Source organism: Prionailurus bengalensis, chromosome B4 (assembly GCF_016509475.1).
Source record: "Prionailurus bengalensis isolate Pbe53 chromosome B4, Fcat_Pben_1.1_paternal_pri, whole genome shotgun sequence".
Classification (NCBI taxonomy): Eukaryota; Metazoa; Chordata; class Mammalia; order Carnivora; family Felidae; genus Prionailurus; species Prionailurus bengalensis.
In genome coordinates, this window is record NC_057358.1 from 75551837 (window position 1) to 75572797 (window position 20961).

The 20961-nt window shown below is 55.7% G+C and overlaps 1 protein-coding gene across 7 annotated transcripts; it reads right to left on the reverse strand.

The window, feature by feature from the left end:
- Positions 1-134: 134 nt before the first annotated feature.
- On the reverse strand, positions 135-20300 carry ADCY6 (adenylate cyclase 6). 7 transcript variants are annotated; one of them, XM_043561758.1, is made up of 22 exons: positions 20201-20299; positions 15100-15955; positions 11344-11493; positions 10839-10960; positions 10631-10742; positions 10349-10476; positions 9702-9860; positions 9483-9624; positions 9242-9370; positions 8945-8970; positions 8564-8711; positions 8226-8323; positions 7965-8052; positions 7672-7788; positions 7244-7402; positions 6761-6939; positions 5603-5638; positions 5390-5519; positions 4809-5072; positions 3789-3993; positions 2837-2961; positions 135-2636 (listed from the first exon to the last, which is right to left on the reverse strand). In XM_043561758.1, the coding sequence occupies exons 2-22, from the start codon at positions 15949-15951 to the stop codon at positions 2511-2513; spliced, it is 3495 nt and encodes a 1164-aa protein (XP_043417693.1). In that variant the 5' UTR covers positions 15952-15955; positions 20201-20299; the 3' UTR covers positions 135-2510. The 7 variants fall into 7 exon arrangements, with proteins under 7 accessions (XP_043417693.1, XP_043417695.1, XP_043417697.1 ...); XM_043561760.1 differs by having other exon boundaries at positions 15100-15952; positions 20201-20288; XM_043561762.1 differs by lacking the exon at positions 20201-20299 and adding an exon at positions 18877-19879.
- Between the last annotated feature and the right edge of the window lie 661 nt (positions 20301-20961).

The window sequence follows — 20961 nt, forward strand, 5'->3', positions numbered from 1 at the left end:
AGACACTGTAGCTTCAGCTTGGCAGGGAGAAAACCAGAGGAAACCCTCTAGCCACAGAGGAAAGGCTGCCTCCTATACCTGGCTCTGCCACTTCTGACCCAACCCAGGGCCCAGAACATCTTCAGAGAGCTGGGAATTTTACAAAGAGTTTGATTTTATTGATATTTAAATATATTAAATATTTCACTGAAATACATGGTATACCACCCTCCCCCACCCCCACAGTGGTTACATTATAAAACCAAAGTCCATGGGCTTCCCATCCACTGACTCCCCCACCAACTGGTGAGAAAGGGGGCAATGGTAGCCCAGAAAAGGGCATGGCTGGCACTGTGGTATGGGGAGTCAGGGTGTTGGACAGGTCCCTCCCACTTGACAAGAAGCAAAGACAAATCACCCAAGACTGAGGTCTTCCCACTCTGGTCTCCTTACACCCCTATCCCCACCCCAGGGCTCCAAGCAGTCCCTTTCCCATCCAGGGATATGTCTGGGGAGAGGGAGTTGATCTTCTCTCTGGACCAACTAGTCTTTTCCCCTCCTCCTGCCATAGCTAATGAAGTGCCTGATGACCCACTTGACTGATGCATCAAGATCCCCCAAGGCAGGCAGTGCAAGCCAGAAACCAGGCCTCTGCAAGGAGCTCGAGTCAGAAAAGGCATGAGGAAGGGCAAGGGTGCCACCCACCCCTTTCATTCCCCAAACTTAGAAACTCTGGAACCCTCTTCTCTGTCTCTCTGATCATCTTTAACACAAAATGATCTTCAAGCAAAATTCAGGCTAATGCCTCTGGCTTAAATAGGTACAGACAGACAGAGAAACCAAGGCACCAACTAAGTTAGGTGGCAAGGAGGTTGCAGGGAAAGGAGTAAAAGGAAGGCAGAGATAGGAAGGGAATCTAGAGTCCAACCTCCTGACCCTCCTTCCAGCCCTTGAAGGCTTCATGGAGACTGGGGAGCCAGGAACATGCTAGACTGAGACTGAAGGCTGGGGAAAGCCAAGTTTCAGGTTCCCTTGCCCCATCCCCTAGTACCAGTATCTGGGTCCTCAGAGGGATCCCATGCTACCCCAGTCCCAAAGTATACCACCATCTGGGGAACCCAGGAAAGTCCTGAGGCTCTGCCCGCCAAACCCAGACAGTTCAAGTGCATGGAGCACTGAGGCTCAAGCAGGCGCTTGGGTCCCTGCCCCAGGCAGGGAGACAGTCATGCTGCACACACAGCCCCCAAATGGCACTTAGGGATTTGGCACAAAAAGGACTCCTCTCCCCAGGGCCACCTTCCTCTTGCTGCCACACCCCATGCTACTCCTGTACAACCTAGGCGTCTCTCTCCATCCCTTGAAATCAGAAACCCTGCCTTATTCCCCGAAGACAGAGGCCCACAGGAGAGAGGCAACCCAGGGTGGAGAGCTGAGGAGAACCATAAGGACACACACAGACCTGGAAACAGATACACACACAAAAAGGCTGACAGGCACACACATTACACAGACATACAGGCCCTCCACAGTGCCAAGACTTGGGAGGACAGGTTTGAGATCAGGGTCACCCTCCTCCATGCCCTGACCCTTTTCTATTTGGCAACAGAAGGGGTAGAGATGCTCTGTGCCCCCTTGCCAGCAGACAGCAAGAGTGCATGGGGGCAGAGTGACCTGATCCTGACCCCAATGGGGCCCTCAGATCAAGAGTCTGGTACCACCCCACTCCCTGGCCAGCCTGCTCTCTTGGGCATCTACAGGTGAACTTCCAGCTCCTGACCTTTTGACATCCCCACATACATGCTTGCTTTCTGGCTGGGTGTTTTCACAGTACCAAAGGAGGCTAGATGCCCCTTTTCCTGGAGCTGTGCAGGAACTAGGGCTATATCTGAGCTGTCAGAAGTCCCTTTGTTCCCCTTTGGGGACAGATCATGGGACTAGGATTTGGCAAATGGAAACATTCCCCTGAAATATGGACAGAGCAGGGTCCCCAGAGCATCTCCCTCGTCTGCCCTGTGCCTAGGAGGAAGACCCGACTGGGGTGGGGTATCCAAGGCCAGTGCTGGGGATGCAGGCATAGCAGAGGCAAGCATGGAATAGGCACTCCTCATGCCTGCCCCAGTCTTTGTACAAAATATTCCCAGGAAAAAGAGGGAAAGGAAGGGCCCAGCCCTGAGTCTGTTACCCAGACAGACAGGGAAAGGGTAGGCATGGCAAGCTGCCATTTTAATCCCTGCTGCCTCTGCTGCTGCCCTGCCCCCTCCCCTGCTCCCAAAAGCTGGAAGAGAGGAGAGGGAACAGCCCTATCCCAATTAGAAAAGTAAAAGTCACTTGCATAATCCTCTTGGTATCCCCCTGTTCACCAGCCTGAGGGCAGACGAGCATGGTCCAAGCACAGCCTGCTGGGAGGTTCCCTTTTGTGGTCAGCAGGGTCTGGAGGCTCGGTGCCCCCTGCCACAGCTCCACCCAGCGAGCACAGAGTCCACTCAAATGCCCACCTTGGTCCTGTCAGCTGAATGTGTAGTTGGGTCCTGCTAACTGGGGGGGCCCCCATTGAGGAAGTAGGTGGTCATCTCCCCCTTGCCCTTCACCTTGACCACCCCTCGACACTCCAGCTGGTAGCCCTTGGCAGCTAGAACCTGGTACAAGTCCGTGGTCACCTGGGGGATGGGAGGGGAACCCACTTAGCCTGGGATCCTTCCTGCTGCATTTGCAGGGGTCCAGGGGTTTCTAGTCATGCTAGCCCCCCATCCCACACACCCCCAACCACTGAACACTGCCACCCTACCCCTGTCCTAGCTGACCTGCAGAAGCCCTCCGGACCCATACCCTTCCCAGCCTCTGCTCACATCCCCCTCACCTGGATTCGGTCAGGGACCCCCGTGCTGTCCATACGGCTAGAGACATTCACTGTGTTCCCCCAGATGTCATACTGTGGTTTCCGAGCCCCAATGACGCCTGCCACGACTGGGCCCATGTTCAGCCCTGCGATGGGGACAGCAGCAAGAAACAGACTAGTGGATGTTCCAGAGTCAGCCCAGGGAGTCATCCCCCTTCCTGGAACCTTGAGAAGGACCCAGAGAAGAAAAGTGGCAAAGGGACAAGTGTCCTGGTTGTAAAGAATGGAAGATCTGGGTATGTCAGCTGAGCAGCTCCCCTGAGTTAAAACAGCTATTGCTCTAACAGTAGCTAATCAACTGAGTGCTCGCTCTGAGTGCCAACCACTCTGGTAAGCTTTATGCATTCCATTATTTCATCCCTTCAACAACCCTAAAAGGTAGGTATCATCCCATTTTATAGATAACCTTGTGAAACGTAGAGGAGTTGGGCGACTTGCTAAACAAGCCAGTAGGTGGAACAACCGGAATTTAAACCAGTTATGAGTCCAGAACCCAGTCTGTTAACCATTACTCCCGCCCATCAGCTCCTAGGACATCTGAGAGGAAGTACCTCTTATTGGACTGGCCATAGGTGAGGGTACAGGTACTAGAGCTTAAATAAACCTGGTTCTGAATCCTAGTTCAGCCACCTACTAGTTGTTTGGCCTTGGCCAAATTATTTAATCTGAGAGTCAGTCTCTATCTGTAAAAGGGGATAACAATGTGAGGATTACGATGTCTCAGTGCCTAGCACACAGTAGGCCCTCAATCAATGATCTCTGTTCTTAATATGAGACGAGCTAGGAGGTGAGAGAAAAGGACATCCCAAAGGATTCCTGATGGGAAATCTGTGATGCCATCCCCAGCCTGATTCCTTGGCCTCACCCAGAAACAGCCCCGGGAAAAAGCTGCCAGGCAAGCGGGCCATCTCACCAATCTTCATCTGGAAATTGTTGAAGGAGTGCTCGTTGATGTGCTTCATCTGTTCCATGAGCCGCATGGCATAGTCAGCCAGGGCAGTGATATGGGAGCGGCCCGCTTGATCATACGTGCTGGCATTCAGCCCTGAGGCAGCCATGTAGGTGCTACCAATCGTCTTGATCTTCTCCAGCTGCCGGAACCGCTCCTCACTGATGATCTGGACAGCACAGGGAGACCTGGCTGTCAAGGCAGAGAGGCCAAACCCACCCTGCCCAATGCTCACTCATGCCATGCCTCGGCCTCATCCCCCCCTTCCCTGTTTCAACAGCTCCCATCCTTTTAGTGAGTGAGTCCCGTCTTCCAGTTAGTGCAGGACTGAGGGAGGAACTTGGAAAATAGGCCTCCTTTACAAGGCAGCCATCAGAACCCCAGGCCAGGACTCAAGCATACAGCTTTAGGCCAACTTCCAAAGCTCGCTCACAAAGCTTCCATAGCTCACAGAACTATAGAAGGGATATTAGCCGTCAATTATTCTAACCCTCACTTTTTGGGAAACTGAGTACCAGAGGGAAGTGACTTTCCTCCAGAACAGTAAATGACCCATTCCTGACCTGGATATTCAGGATACTTCCTCACATTTGCTTCCATTTTCTCTATTGAGGGGCCCATCTTGCTTACTTGGGCTCATGAGGTTCTGTCCAGTTTACTGCCTTCTTATTCAGTAACATCCACCCGGTACCTATCCTGTCCTCTCCGCAGGTCCTCATGTCCTTTGATCCCCAGCAGTGATGACCCTGCCCCACTGGGGCTGACCTCACTGCCTTGGACACCAAGGGTCCTTGTCCTTGTTTCTGCCGTACCTACCCTTACCCCTACCCTAACATCTCTGGGTCCCATCAAACCTCCCTTCCTCCTCCCAATCCAGCCACGCCTCCTCCAATGCTGGCCCTCCTATCCAAAGTTCTCTCCACTGCCCTGGTCCGGCTAGTCTCCCTTAGGCGCTCTGCCAGCACCAACCAACCAGGTAAGTACCTCATCAAAGTCAGCGATGATTTCGTTGAGCAGCCGCAGGCACTCGACGCCCTCATTGTTTGCCTCCAGCTCCACATAGAACTCAGAAAAGTTGGCAATGGAGGCAAACATGACGGCCACACACTCACACGACTGATAGTAGAGCTCATCGTTCCGGCGCTCCCGGGCCAGGAAGTGGGCAGCCACGTCCTTGGGCAGAATGTTATGGAGCAGCCTTCGGTTGTATGCCTGCAGCTCCTCCATCTCCTCCTTCTCCCCTGTTGCCTGTGGACACCACACCCATCACCCACTGCCCAACATTCACAAGAGATAGGTGCAGTGGCCAGTGCCTGGAGACGGGCATCAGAGGGAATCACGGGGAAGAAGAAAGGCATGGACAGATGAGGCCTGAAGAAGAGGCAAAGGGGTGATAGGGGCAGGGACAGAATGAGGCAGGGATAGGGGATGGGCACACAGAAGGCTTGGGGCCAGGGTGGGCTTGGTGCGGCCTGAGCCTTGGCCAGCTAACAAGATGCATGTCTGGCTTGACCCAGATTCTGTCCCCAGGATCCTCCCCCTGCCCCAGAGGCCCACTCAGTCACCTGCAGTTTCCAGAGGAAGTCCAGACGAGCAGTTGATTCCACCTGCTGGGCATGCAGATACAGCGCCAGAGCAAACACCAGCAGAATCACGGGGGTCATGTATTTGAGTGCTACCCTCCCTGCAGCTGGGCTGAGGGTAAGCAGAGTCAAGCTCAGTGTCTGCAAGAGACATGTGGCAGTCCTGCCCTTTCCTGCCCCAGAGCCCTCACTTACCAGTCCAGCCCGTCGAAAGTCTCATTGGAAGAAGCCCTGGCAGGAAGATACAAGAGACAAAGTCATCAGTTCTTGGGTTGCTGGGTGGGGGCAGGGAAGGGGAGACAGAAACTGCATTTACTGAGCACATAGCACAAAATAAGGCACAGGGCCAGGGCTTGTGCTTATATTAACTCATTAAGAGCAGAGGTTATGAGAAGGTTCCACTCCTAGCTCCTCCACTTAACAGTTCTGTGACCTGGAACAAGATGTTTAACTCTAGGCCTGTTTCCTCATCAGTAAAAGAGGGACAAGATCTAAATAGTGCACACAAAAGGCCTAGCGTGGCACCTGGCTTGGAGTAGGGCTTCAACAAATATCACTGTAATCTCTACAGCCATCTACAATCTAGGTGCCACTGCTATTTTACAGATGAGGAAACTGAGGCTCAGAGAAGTTAACTTACCTGTCTAAGGTCACATAGCTAACAAGAGGCAGAGTGGGGTTCAAACCCGGTGGACTCCAGAGGCTTTTCCTACTACACAGAGCTATTCGATGGGGTTTGCAGAGGAAAAGCCAGTGTGGTGTCCCAGGCAAAGCCCTTAATCAGGAGTCGAAAGTTTTTGTTCCTAGCCAGGGCTCTGCCACCAAGCAGCTGTGTGGCCTAAGAGAATGGGTATGAAAGCACCATGCAAATGAGAGAAGGAATTCTTTAAATGTCTAGCCTAGGGGCGCCTGGGTGGCGCAGTCGGTTAAGCGTCCGACTTCAGCCAGGTCACGATCTCGAGGTCCGGGAGTTCGAGCCCCGCGTCGGGCTCTGGGCTGATGATGGCTCGGAGCCTGGAGCCTGTTTCCGATTCTGTGTCTCCCTCTCTCTCTGCCCCTCCCCCGTTCATGCTCTGTCTCTCTCTGTCCCAAAAATAAATAAACGTTGAAACAAAAAAAAATTTAAATGTCTAGCCTAAAGACACAGGGACTTCCCAAGACTGGGGTTTCCTTGGGGTAACAGTCAGGGGTCATATGCTGGGAGCTCCTCTACTGCCTCTTTTCCCCCTAAAGGTGAGGAGTGTGAGTGGTGACATTGCGAGGGCACAAGAGGCCTGGGGACCAGAAAAATCACAGTGACCCAGAAGGGTCAGGAAGCTCACAGGGGATTAAAGGGATTGAGGATAAACTCACAAGCCATGGACACCAAGCAGCAGGTCATAGTTGTCAAAGATGGTGGCTGGGGGGCCCAGCAGAAGCAGCACCAAATAGATGAGCCCGAGGACAAAGATCATTGCCAACTTCCCGATGCTACTGATGTGTAGGAAGACAGAGCTGGCCAAGAGACTCAGCAGCATGTTCCCAACGAAGTACTGGGGAGCAATGGCAGAGGTGGTGTTGGACGAAGACAGAAGTCATGCCCTCCCCCACCCATTCAGGAAAGCACCGCACTTCCCTGCCTGACCTAAGCTCCCCTCCACAACCTCAAACCCAAACCTCCTTCACCTTCCACAGCCAGCCCCACACCACTCCAGGACCCCTAGATGTTCCTCCAGTAGGAACTCTGGTGAGATCCTGGGTCCCCATTGCCTGTCAGCAGGTCTGGCACAGAGGAGTCAATAACTAGTACTGATTAGGAACCCCCCACCCCATCCCGCCTGAACACGGCTTGGACACCTCAGGGAAGCTGCAAGTGGGTGCGGTGCCCTCACACAGGGGAGCATCCAGGCCCAGAGAGTAATTGAGCTGCTGCAGGTGGCAGGCAGTGATGTCAGCAGGTGTTACATTCAGCATCCGGGCTGCACAAGTCCGTATGGGGGTGTGGTTACAGGTGAACTGCAAAAGTTGAGGGAGGCATATCAGGGTACGCATGGAGGAGAGGGGCTCAAGGGCCATGCCTCAGTGCCTTATACCCTGGAGGTCAAAGTTCTCACTAAAGGATGACAGGAGATGGGGAGAGCAAGGAGAATGGGGGACTAGAGTTAACCCCACCCCCTCAACCTCTTGGAGGGCAGGAAATGGGTCTTCTTCCTTTCTATAGCCCCAAAGCCCAGAGCAGTGCTTGGCATAGAGGAGGGGTAGAAGAATCCCCACTTGACCTTTACCATGTTGGCGATGGCAGAGGTGAACACAAGCAAGACTGAAAAGATGCCAACCGCAGTGCTGTGTGCCCGAGAACGGACAATGCTGCGGGAAAGGCGTTGCAGGGCCTTGGGGAAGAGCTGCAGACAGGCAAGGGACCGAGAGTTAGAGACTGTGTCAGCCAAGGGGTAAGGCCAACCAGGGATGGGGCCCAGTAAGGGAGGCCTGGCCTTCTCTTCCCTCTCCCTGCATGATTCCTCACCGCCCCGGCCCAGCTTGCCCTCCCCAACCAGCCCTGGAAGAACCCCCAACATACAGAGCCACAGGAGTACACGGCACAGGTCAGCACAGTGATCAGTAACAGCAGGAAGATACTGGCATAGATCCCAAGCAGCAGAGTTGAACTAGGGCAGAAGAGGGCCAGGGAAAATGTTACTCTGGAAGTCCTGGGCATCCTTGTCCCACTCCCCAGATTGGCAGGGTACAGGCTCCCAGGACTGTGAGCTTGCATGGGTGTTTAAGAAGGTTCTGGGAAGTGGTGGAGGGAAGAGAAACAGAGCAAGGGCGGGGCTCTCACTGTGGGAAGACGAGGAGTTGGATAAAGCAGATGAAGCAGAAGACCAACAGCGCACAGGCTACGTAGGCTCCGAAGCGGGGGTCCACCTTCCGCGAGTACTGAGGGAGAAGAGGCTGAGCTGGGGGCTGGGCTCTGCCCTGGGGGAGGCAGGCCACTGCCAGGGGCCTCAAGTAGGGGCAAGCAGTGGCTCAATTAATAGGAATCCCCACTGTGCCCTGTGGTCACCCCCAATCCTCAAAAAACCTGCTGATCCCTCAGTTGTGCTCAGCCTCCCCCTCTGAACCTCCCCTCCTACCCCGGCCCTCATCCCCCTTTGCCCTTAGCCTTTGGGGGCAAACCTTCTTTTCAAGATCCTCTCTCTGGAAGGTGAGCAGGAAGCGGCGCACATGGTCCTTCCGTAGTTGATCGATGCTGCGGGCATCGATGGCACGGCCCAGGAACTCATCTACCTCATCCTCAGGGTTCAGGGCATCTTGGGCACCCCGGCTGAGGGCAGGGGACATGGCTTCACCAGGGGCATGAGCATTACCACGTGAGAGGCAATGAGAAAGGAAGGGCATGGGCAGCACCCAAAGAATGGAGTAGCTGTGTGGCACCTACTCCCACACGACACACCTACAGTCCAGGAAAGAGGGGGGATCTCGGCTCCCCCACAGCCCTGTCCCAGGGTGTAAGTGCCTTCTCCCTCCCCTTCCTCCCTCCTCAATAACCTGACTTACTTGTCTTTGCTGGAATCATCAATGCCCTGGAGAAAGGGACAAAGTGTGCAATGGGGTGAAGGGCAGACCATCTTCGCCTCCACAATCCCTTCCCCATTCCCAACACTGTGCTGAGTGTTCCCCCCATGTACTTTGGAGGGGCTTAGGACCCCTGTTATGAAGTCACCCCTCCTGCCCCCAGTACCAGAAGTCATACACGGAGATGTATGAGCCACAACAAGGAAGGCCAAAGAGGGAAGAGGGGCACAGCGTGTTAGGAAGGTGAGGCCTCAGGTCCTAGTGCTGTGGACCCCTCACCATCTGGCGGAAAGCCTTGGAGTCCTTGGTCCGGGAAAAGGCGCGCTCAGGCACCCAGCGTGGCATCAGTCCTTCCATGGAGTTGGCCCGTGTACGCTGCAGCTTGGCCAGCATGGCCTTCTCCTCTTTCTGTGCAGGAAGCACGGGCACAGTATCAAAAGAGGGTCCCAGACGTCTGTTTGCTCCCTGCATTTGCCCTTCTCCCTGCCTGCCCCCACCCCCACCCCCACCCTGGACTGACCCGTTTCTGGCTGGCTCCCAGGATGAGGAAGGTCTCAATATGCTGCTCCTTGAGGTATGCATTACGTTCACCACCACGGCCTGGCTCCACCTCATAATCCCCATTCAGGTACTGCAGTGTGGCCCGAGTGATATGGATGCGGCTGTGAGGGAATAGGAGGGTGAGACCTGGGCTAGCCCACCTCACTCCCATCCCTGGCCACCCGGACCCGACACTCACCCGGCCCGGCCCCCCGCCTCCATGTGGTTGGCCAGAGTCACGTCATTGGACCACACATCGAATTGCCATTTCCGCAGACCAAGGACGCCACAGTGCACACGCCCGCTGTGGATGCCCACGCGCATGTTCACGTTCACACCTGTCACCTCACGCACCAGCCTGGGAGGAGGCGGCTCCGGCTCAGCTTCTGGCACAGACATCCCCACCCCCAGCCCAGAACTCAGGCCCTTCACTCCCCTCAGAGCCAAGCAGGCAGGGACAGACCCAGATGCCAGACATGAGAACACAGCCTTGGCTGGACATGGGCAAAAGGCTGCGTGGGTCTCAAGGACAAATGTTTGAGAACTGTGTTCACCAGCATCCTGTGGAATTGAGCTACAAAGGGAGGAGTCACTGCTCTCCCCTTAGGCTTGCTCAACTAGCATTCTCACCAGCCCAAATCCCCTCACCATGGCTCCCCTACCCTGCCTGGCTGGCTGGAGTCTAAAGTGCACAAGCTGAAGAAAGATCCATTCCCCTCCCAGGCGATGGATCTCCAAAACAGAGAAACAGCCAAAACTGAGAAAAAAATCCCAAGGACACATCAAAGGGTAAGAGCTGGTGGGGGCATCCTCAGTTCCAGGGAGCCTGGGAGGGACACTGCTTACGAGATGGCCTCGATCATGTCCACCCCCATCTCCACACAGCAGTGGGCATGGTCTGCTCGGGCTTCCGGCAGCCCCGACACACAGTAGTAACAGTCCCCTAAGATCTTGATCCTCAGGCAATGATTTTCCTAAAGGGGAGAGAGTTGGAGACAGTCACTCCCACTCTCTTGCCCACCCAGCACCCTCACTGAGTCACCATCTAGCCCACTCTCCCAGGCCGCTCCAATGAGGCTATGTTCTCACCACATGCAGCCCTGCCCCCCCCAGCCCCAGCACCCTCACCGCAGCCAGTTTGTCAAACCGGGCAAAGAGCTCGTTCAGGGTCATGACCAGCTCCTGCGCAGTGCACTGGGATGCCAGGCTGGTGAAACCTTCAATGTCTGCAAACAGGATGCTGTGGACAATGGGGAGAAGATGGAAGGGCCACGTGGCCCTCAAAGACTCCCAGGTCCCCCCATCCCTCCTGGGATCCTCCCACCCCCAACCCTACCTGACATTGTCATGCTTCTGTATGTAGATCTTGTGGAACATCATGTCTTCTTTCTTTGTGTTGATATCTTCTTTCATCTCCATGGCAACGTGCTGGGGCAACACTGATAGCAGCAGCCGTTCCTAGACCAGTAGTTTCAACAGGGCACCACTATCTTCTTAGCCTCATACTGTAATTCCTCCTGGTGCCTCCACAACCCCAGAGGCCTCCCAGACCCCCCTGGAGACCTGAGCTTCCCTTCTGGACCTCCCCTATTACAGTCTACAGCAGATATACCTCCCAGCCCTCTCTGACCACCCCCACGCAACCCCCCACTCATGCTCCCATTTACGCCCTCCCACCTTCAGACAGGACAGGAACCCCAGTGTCACAGGGCTTGTGCTGTGCACAATCAGGGGGAACCATTCAGACTTATTCCATGGAGTGGTACAAGGCAGCAGATCTAGCATACAGGTTATCTGGGGGTGAGGTGGGGGAAGGCCTTGGACAGGGAGAACAGCCCCACCTGCTGCCGATTCTCATGCTGCAGGTGCAGCCGGGCCTGGATGTAACCACGGGTCTCCTGAAAGGCCTGGCGCTGAGACACCTCAGCTGGATAGTGTGTGCAGATGCCGATGACATTGGTGCAGAGGAACAGCAGCATGTTGGCACCAAGCTGCAAGAGGGTGGCAGAGGCAGAATGGTGACCACCCCCCACCTACGCACAGGTGCAACTTGCTATCCTCTCTGTGGATGCATTGCTTTGGGAAGGAAGCCCGGATCCTGTGCCCTGTCTGTCCCCAAGCTCTCCCCACCCCTGTAATACACTTCCTTCTTCTCCCACAGGACTCTGGACCCCTGCCTGGATCACTCCACAGCTAGAAATGAGAGCTTCTCACAACTCCTGGGAGCAGAAGCACCAACCAGGGCAAGGTGGGTCATGGGGCCAGGGCCCGGAACACTATGACTTCCTGCCCCACAATCAGCCCAAACAAAAGATAAATGCTGCTCCTTCTGCATGTGGTTCTCCTCACATGACAACACCCAGGAGACTCGAGCTCTATATCCTCCTGTGAATGCCCAGGACAAGTCATCTCATCTCTCTGAGCCTCTGTTTGCTCATCTAGAACCTGGGGCGGGACAATAAGAAGATTTCTAAGGTTCCTCCCTGCTCCGACATAACTTGATAAAATAATAATTATTATTATAATCACTGGAACTAATTTGCTGGCTGTCTCCAATATGGCTGGTTTCTATAGCTGCCTCCTATACAGTAACTAATGGATTTCCTACAACTCTATGGAGTGAAACTATCTCATTTTAAAGGTGAGGTACTCAAGCACAGAGAAACTAAGTAATTTGCCCAAGATCACACAGCTAATAGTGGCTGGTGTGGGACGTGAATCCAGGACAGTCAGACTCCAAAGCCTCTGTCCAAACCCTACTGCTGGTACATTCCAGATTTCCAAGATTCCTGCTTACTCCACTCACCCAAGCTCTTGAGGTCCAGCCCCATAGCCCAGGCTTGGGAGTCATCAATTCGACTATCATGAAAAACTCTTCCTAACTAGGAAGTATTGCCACCATGCCCAGCACCCCCAATACTTGGCACAGCCAGCCCCCATGCCCTAGGACCCTGATCTCAGGATGATCACCTCTCAATCAGCATCAGTAGTAGCACTGACTGGAGAGCATGTCTAAGAAAAGCTGGCCTCAGTGTTTCTGGAAATTCAGGGGTTAACCTGGCACTTGTGGCTCCACCCGAGTTGGCTGGGGCAGGGCTCTGGTTTGGGGAGAAGGGAGGGAAAGAGCACCAACTGGAAGAAAGGAATTCTGGGCTCTGCCCAGATCCAGAACCAGTCTTGCAAACTTGGGAAGGTCAGTTCATCTCTGGGACCTCAGCTTCAATTTTCTTAGGTAAAATGGAGGGGGAGATTCAGCAAACCCCCAGCTATTTCTAGCTCTGACCCTCTAGGACTGGCCTCCCAGCTTTCCTTCCCGGTCCAGCTCACAAGGGCCCCCCTCCCAGCAGCAGGGGTGAAGAGGGGGGCACATTATCTCCCTCAGGAGTTTCTAAGAATAGCCCCCAGTCGGGGAGAAGGGAAGGGGGGGTAAACCAGGCAACTTCCCTTCCTGGCCCCAGGAGCCCAAGAGGAAAAAGTGAGTCATGGTGGAGGGAAGGGGAAGGGGGACGAGAGACTGAAATAGATCTGTACACAGACCCCTATCCCACTGTGAGAAAAAATGGATGCCAGGGCACTAGAGGAGATTCCAGGCTGCGCCAGGGTCACTGGGTGAAACTGCTCAATGTGTCTGAATGAGTGGGTCAGAGGAGAACGAAGCCTCCTTCCCATGAGCAGGGCTGGATCTGGAAAGGGGCTGCCCAAGGAGCCTAGAAAGGAGGCCACAGACCCACACCATCCAGACACCCATAGGCCAACTGAACACAGGGAATCCTTCTTAGTTCAGAGAAGGGGTATGGGCAACCCTGGCTCTAAGGACTGGCACAGGGGCAGGGGTGACTTTCTCCCCTCGCCCCAAGAACGTGCATGCTGAGACCTACTGGGTAAGGCTGCAGCTGGGTGCCCCTGGGGAGGCAGGAGGCTGGCAGAGTCCTGCCCTCCATGGGGCTGCACCTCCCCAATCAAGCCTTGGGCCTGGCTCTGGGCACCATGCCAGCTAAAGCAGGGAAGAGACACCCACCTACCCCTGGCCAGCCAGAGAGCTGGCTTCCTCCAAGCTCTTCCTTCCCCAGGAGGGTAGTCCAACTCCAAAGCCCAGCACAATAGCTACCTGGTGAGAAGTGGGGGGCCCGCAAGGACAGAAAGACCCTGGCCCTTTAAGAGGTCTGGCTGCCTTGTGGGTGCGTGCTCCACAAACAAATGGGCTATAAAGTTACTTTTAAAAAGGTACGTTCTGTTCCGGAGCACAAGCTGGGCGGAGAAGGGCATCATGCCAGAGCACCCAGCTTCTCACCCTGGGAGCCCCAGGCAACTTCCTCTTTGTGGGTGGGGCTAGGGTGGGCTACAGGCCACAAACCCTAGACAAGGCAGAGGCCAATTCCCTCAAAACTTGAGCAAGACAGACACCCTCAATATCAGGGTACCAGCACAGGGATCATGAGGTGTGTTGGTTAGGGGCCGTATCTAGAGCAGCCCCTGAAGATCAGCTGGGCAAGATGTCCTGGTCTCTGCTCCCTGGTCAAGCGGATGACCTGAGATGGCCAACTCCACATGCTCCTGTCTCTCTGAAAGGGACTTCTGAGAGGGCCCTTCCCTGAGTACCATCCCCTACAGCACTCCCACACCTCCCTGCCCCCAGGTGAGAACCCTGCCCTGTCGGGTTCTACTCCACTCTGGGAGAGGGTGGAGACCTAACAGCAACATCATGAGGTAGATACTATTTTTATCCCACGTTTACAGACTGGGAAGAAGGCTGGGAGAGAAGTAAGGTTAGTTGTCTAAGAGCTCACAGAAAAGAACGCAGCCCATTGGACAACCAGGTCTGCCCGGAGCCAAGCCTTGATTTCTCACTCAAATACCATGCTGTCAAGCCCCACCCCACGCACCACTCAGAACCCAGATGCAATAGCTGGCATGGGCAGAGAACCTCGAGGCAGGGCTGCCAGACCCCTGGTGCTCAGTGGGAGGAGGGTAGGAGGAGATCAGACCCTGATGCCCCTCTTCCAACCCCACTCAAACCACTCCCAGCCCAGGAGAAAATGAATCCTACTTATCACCCTCCGCGTCCTTTTAGAGACTGCCTTGGTCCAGGAGAGAAGCAACTCCTCTCTTGCTAACTCCACCCAAACCCCGCTTGCTCCCTCCAGGTCACCACCTGGAGCTGCTTTTCAGGAATGGCACCAAGGCCTGCGTCTCATGTATCGACTTGGGGCCAGAGATGTCCAGAGATGTCGCCAACACTGCTCTCTCAACCCCACTCCTGCCCTGGGGCTAAACATCACATTCCCACTTCCAGCCCTACATCAGGTCTATGGGCTACACGATTTCAGGTGCCTCAGGCCAAAGAGCTGTAAACCGTGGCCCTTGGTGAGAGTACAAGCTGGGTCCTGGGGCCCTCCCTCTCCTCAGCAGTGCCCTCTGCTCCAGATCCCAGATGGAGCCGACCCCTGAAACCTCGCCTCCCATCATCCGCCCTTCCTCTTGGACACAACCAGACATCCCTACACCCAGTCCCCACCCACCCTCGATTACCAGACCCCTTCTCATTTCCGGCCTGGTGCCCCCAGCCACTACCCTGTGCCTGCTTCCTGACTACGCACCTGCTTCCAGAGGAAGGCATCACCATGGTTGAGCTGCCAGGCCAAGATCAGATGCAGGGTGGAGAGGCCCAGGCCACTGAAGACAGCCGCCCGCATGCGGATGGGTAGGAGCGTGTAGGTGATGTAGACAAAAAACACGGGGCACCAGAGGCCCACAGAGGGGCTGCGGGGGTTGGCTGCCAGGGCACCCCCAACCTGCACGGCTGCCAGGATGCCCAGCACCACATAGCTCACCACCCACATGGAGTCCTGGCGGAAGCTGTGCCGGTTACACACCACCATGAGCGCTACGAAGAGGGCGGCGGCACAGGCCAGTAGGGCCACATAGGCAGGCTGAGGGCGGGCAGGTGCAGCATGAAAGGCTAGCAGCACGGCCGTCAGCAGCACCAGCACGGCCATCAGCAGCGTCAGGCTGCTCTGGTTCATCTGAAAGAAGTACCGCTGGTACAGGCGCTCCAGCTTGGCCGAGCGGAACTGCTTGGACTGGAACACCTGGGCCAGACGGCGCCAGCAAGACCGCCTACCCCGGGCTGCCACGTCGGGTGCCACCTCGGCTGCCCCGACCGCCGCCATCGCCTCAGTGTCCTCAAAGCCGAGGGCCACCGCCCGCAGCCCCGGCTCCTTGCCTGGGCCACCTCTCCGCATGAAAGTCTCATCCTGCCAGGGGCACCGAGGAGGAGCTGCAGGGGTGGGGCTGGGGGGCTGCGCATCCCGGAGGCAGCTCATATAGCGCGGTGTGCAGAAGCCGCTGGTCCGAGTCCCACGGCGTGGACGCTTCTGCCCATTGCGTTCACCCCAGGCTGTTTTCCGTTCATCCACCTTGGGGACCAGGAGGCCACTAAACCAGGACATGCTGCTGAGAGAAGGGAACGAGTTGGTATTAACACCACCGTCACGGCCTACCGCCACCAGTAGCTACATAAACCAAGTACTTCCACAGCCAAGCTAAACGCTTCCGACACACCACTCACATAAAAGTATGGAGGAGGACGACAGGATCCCCATTCAGCAGGTGAGGAAACCGAGACAGAAGCAGGCGGGTAACTCGCCCTACATCAAGCAGCCAGGAGGTGTGGGAACCAAGATTCTAACCCAGATCTGCCGGACTCCAAAGCAGTACACTTCAACATTCACCTCTTCCCTAAAAAGCACTGATTTCTTGGTGGTTACAAGCTCGAGTGCCTGTGTCAATAAGCAAAGGAGGTCTGGAAGGAACTGAAAAGTCCACTCCCGAGCACCGGGGCAGGTACCACACCAGCACATAGCCGGCACCGGCATCCCAGTGGAGCCTGATCTTCTGATTTTCAACAGAAGCTGAAAAAAATGTACATTTTAACATGACATCTCCTGAGTTTTAAATGCTGGCAAGTAACTCACATTTTTCAACACTGCAAGCCAAATAAATCACGTCTATGGAATGAATTCAGCCTGTGAGCTGCCAATCGGTGACCTCTATACAAAAGGGAATCTCTTTCTACATTGTTCCTCATCGTACTCACACCATGCACACTGCACCAAGCCAAATTCAACTTCTCCCTCGGGTCACAGCTTAGATGGAACTTCCTCAGGGAAGATGTCCCAGCTCCCCCACCCACACTAAATTTGGCCCCCTGTTTACCCTCTGTACATTTCCTCCATAGTACTTATCACAATTAAATTGCCCCTTGTTCATGTGTCCCCACCCCTCTCACTATAAACTTTTGTGAGGGTAGGGATTGTCCTGTTTTCCTCAGCACCTTACCCCCAGCACCGAGTACTGAGCCTGGCTCATGGTAAGGACTCGAGAAATGTTGAAAAGACAGAGAGAAAGCTCAAGGGCATTGGCATAGAGCAGCTACTGTGTAATAATAATAAAGAGTGATAATCCTATGATTCTTCATCTTTCTCACCACACTCCAGTTCTATTAGCCTCCTTGCTGGTCCCCAACACACCATGCACGGGGCGGCCTGGGACTGCGGTGCCCGCTGCCTGGACTAAGAGCTCCTCCAGGTCACAGCTCAAGTGTTCCCTTATCAGTGAGTCTTTCCCTGACCGTTCTATTAAAATAGCAACCCCCTTTCCTGGAGCTCCCTATCTTTCTTCCCAGCTTCATGCTTTATTTTTCTCCACAGCTCTTATCAGCAACTGCCATTCTATATATTTTCCTTATTTGTTCATTGTCTCTCCTCACTGGAATGTCAGCCTCATGAAGGCAGGGATTTGGGCCCATTTCGCTCCCTGCTGTATCTGCAAACATCTAATAGGGTCTAAATAAGTGTTCCTAGAGTGGATGGGTAGATAATATTTTCTCTGTGCTTTAAACTCTTCGAGGTCCCTTTCACATACCCAATTCCATCTGATCTTCACCAAAGCCCTGCGAAACTGCTCCTGTGGCCACCTTGCACACAGATTTGACAGGGGGAAGGAAGGAAGGAAGGAAGGAAGGAAGGAAGGAAGGAAGGAAGGAAGGAAGGAAGGAAACAAGGTCCATAGCAGTTCTATACAGCTGGCCCAAGTTACAGAGATCCTAGGTCACCAAATCAGCCCCAGATCTCCTGGAGGGTAGTGCCTTCAACTGGGGTGGGGAGGACTCTATGACAATACCCTCAATGTGTCTCCTAGCTGAGAGCAGCTCAAGAGAAAGTGTGGATGAGAGGATTCTCGTCCACAGATGCCTGTGTCTCTAACAGGGCCACACTCCTCCATGCCCACAGGGCACCCTGGGGCTCTTTGTATTTAAACCTTCAGAACTAGCAGCCTTGACATTTGTCCTCACTGGGGGGGGGGGGAGTAATGCCCACAGGATCAGCAGCTCAAGGCAGACAAGTGGCACTTTGAGCAGACACCCAGAGACCCACTAAATAGAAGGCAGACTGGGGACCTCTCTGCATGCTAGAGACCCACATCCCTGGATCACTCTCAGCCAACTTCTCTCAGCATCCCTTCTCCCTTATCCCACAGAGCACCGTGCCCTCCTAACATCACCAACAGCACCCTCTGGAGGGACAGATCAGAAATCCAAGACTTTGGGTCAGGTTGGCATTTGGAAAAAGTCACCAAAGGAAGCCTGGCTCTTCAAAATACTTCATTAGAAGCACAATTTTTGGAGCAAGACCAGGCTTCAAACCTTAGGGTAATTACATGCTGGCTGCACAGCCTTGAACAAGTTACTATCTCCCTGTATCAGTTTCTTCATCTGTAAAATGGGAAAATAGTCATGAAAAAAATCCAACAGTATCTTTCACATAACACACACCCGATAAATGAGTTCTTCTCCCCCACCCTATACCATTTTGAACCCAAAACTCTGCCAGCGTCCAAGAAATGGAAAGACAGAAGAGCCACAAGCAAGAACACACATCTCCCCAGCCAGTCAGACACCTGGTTCTATCAGTCCCCACGTCCTTGGCTGTCAGTCCCCAGAGCTGCTGGAGACAAAGCCCAGAGCGAGCAGATTTCCCACCACCCCTACCGTGACATTTTGCTTCAGCCTCCTCCTACTTGCCAGTCCCCTGCCCTGTATTAACCATTCCTCCCCCCGCTTGAAATGGCCCAGACCTCTGTTCCCAAGGGACCTGTTTCTGGCCATGTTCCCAGCCTCCTGGAAGCACATCCTAGCATCTGGCTCATACCCACAGAGGAAGGGGCAGACACTGTCCAGGAGAATGCATGACCATCCCCAGAACACTCTGACTCCCCAAGAGGTTAGCTTCCGAGTTATGTAACTGTCCAACTAACTGCAACCACCCCACCTGGGACTCCACCCCAAGCACCACTGCCCACCTTGGAGAACTCACCAGGCTCCTAGCACTCCTGGCACCCCAGACTAGGCCGGTATGACAAGGAACAAGGGAGGGCACTGCTCAAAGCCACAAAACTTCCCTACATGGTCCCCCAACCTTCGTTGTCCAGAAATAATCCGTCACTCTGAACCACAGACCACCTCCCTCTTCCCCTGCCTCCAACCTTTTCTGTCCCTGAGTCCTGGTCCCTTGCTCTCTCTCACAGATGTGCTGCTCCAGACACCAGCTCCCACAGCCAGAGCCACATCCATTCAGCTTGGCAGTTGGAGGCCCAGTGCCTCCCAGACCTCAAGTCCCTCCCAACACTGATCCTCCGGCTTGAGACCCAGAGTCTGAAGCAGGCCAAGGCCCAGCCCCAAGGATAGCTCTGCCCACTGCTTTGCCCAAACCCTCTTCCTGGCCACCTCTGTCTGTCCCTGCCCCTGCCCTCCTTGGCAGAAGGAGGCTCCAGGGGATTTAAAGTGACTTCAGAAAGTTCATGGTAGAAGGCGCTGCCCAGGCAGGGCCCTTCAGTGCCAGCACCGCCCACCATGCTGGGAAGTGGGCCTCAATTCCAGGCCTTTCCAGATGTAGAGGAGCCTCCCCCAAGGCCTGTATCTGGAGGTCCAGGATTGCCTTGGCCTGGCTTCCCCGGCCTTCAGTCTCCCTGAAGACCGCAGAAGGCTCCCACTTCCACACCCAAGCACACAACCCCCACTAGGATTTTCCACCCACAGGGGTGTTCTAGTAAGGGGAGGGTATGGGGAAAGAGTCCCCATCTCGGGATTCCACCTCTAGGTTTTCGGTCAGGCCACGTTCAGAATAAAGTCTGCTCCCCACCCTGGCCCCCTGCAGCGGGCAGTGACACCACCCTTTTCATCGCCAAGCTCTGGGGTTAGGGGAGTTGGGGGGAACTCCTGCAGGCAGAGGGCATTCCCTCCTGCCGCCCAGACTGCCCTCCTCCCTTAAACACAATCACAGTCTACCCCAAACTCGGAGGCTCACCCCACAGCCCCCCTGCGAAAACCTCACCCAGTCCCTCCCCCAATACATGCCTTTCCCCGGGTCCCAGCAAGCCTGGCACTCGCTTCGGGTGGAGGAAGGGGGTGAGGGTGGGAGCCTTGAGCCCCCCATCTCCTCCCCGATTTCTCAGTCCAGCCCCAATGGCCCCAGGCTCGCCTCCAAACACTATCGAGCCTCCCCATCGCGCGCTTCTGTGCCCCCAACAAAAAATCCTCACTCTCGGGAGCCGCGCGGAGTCTTCACGCCCCCCCCCCCCCCCGAGACCCGAGCGCCCAGCGCCGCCGCTCCCCTCCACCGCTCCTCCGCGCGGGCTCACCTGCCTGCCGGGCTCCGCGCCTCCCCCGGGCCCCCGCCCCGCCACCGCCGCGGGCTCCGGCCGGGCGGCCGGCCGTCCCGCGGTCCTGCTCCGTGCCCGCGCGTCCCGGCCGTCCCTCCCGCTGTCCGCAGTCCGCCCGGCCCGCGCCCCCTCCTAGCTGGCCAGCGCAGCCGCCCTCTACCCCGGATCCAGAAGTCCCCTCCCCGCCGGCTCCCGGACTCCCCGCCTTAAAGGCACAAGCTCCTATTGTCTGGGCGCCCCCTCCCCCTCCGCCTCCCGAGCCCCGCGCGGGGGCCCACTCCCTTTCCGAGGAGTCGGGTAGGGGTGGGGGAGCCCGAGCAGCGCCCCTCCCTCCGCGCGCCCCCTCCTCTCTCCGGCCGCTCCCTCCCCCAGTCCTGGGAAAACAAGTGGCTTCTGTTCTGGGATCAAGACCCTAGGGGAGGGGGCCGTCCCGCCCGCTGCCCCTTCCCTCCACCCCCTGGATGCCTCCTGCAGCGTTCTCCGCCCACCCTCACCCGGGGGTCCCCGGGAGCGCCAGCAAACCCACTCTTTCTCAGAGATTACCCACCGCCCCGCCCCGCGCCAGGAGGGTCGGCTTCCTTCCGGCCGGGGTCCCTGGAGGCTGAACCTGCCCCCCGCGCCCACTCCTCAATCCTCCTCCCTTCCTCCCTCCCCCAGCCCCCACCCTGCCATTCCCGCCCAGCCGCCGCGGCCCCGCTCCCTCCCGCGGGAACTCAGTTTAATAATTAATCAAGATTTCA

What these genes read in the sequence shown, in the direction of transcription:
- ADCY6 (XM_043561758.1), bottom strand. Translation starts at nt 15,951, where the DNA reads ATGTCCTGGTTTAGTGGCCTCCTGGTCCCCAAGGTGGATGAACGGAAA. An exon ending in TGGGAGCCAGCCAGAAACGG is followed by an intron (nt 9,371 to 9,482) that starts GTCAGTCCAGGG and finishes CTTCCTGCACAG; the next exon opens with AAAGAGGAGAAGGCCATGCT. An exon ending in GAGAGGATCTTGAAAAGAAG is followed by an intron (nt 8,324 to 8,563) that starts GTTTGCCCCCAA and finishes CTTCTCCCTCAG; the next exon opens with TACTCGCGGAAGGTGGACCC.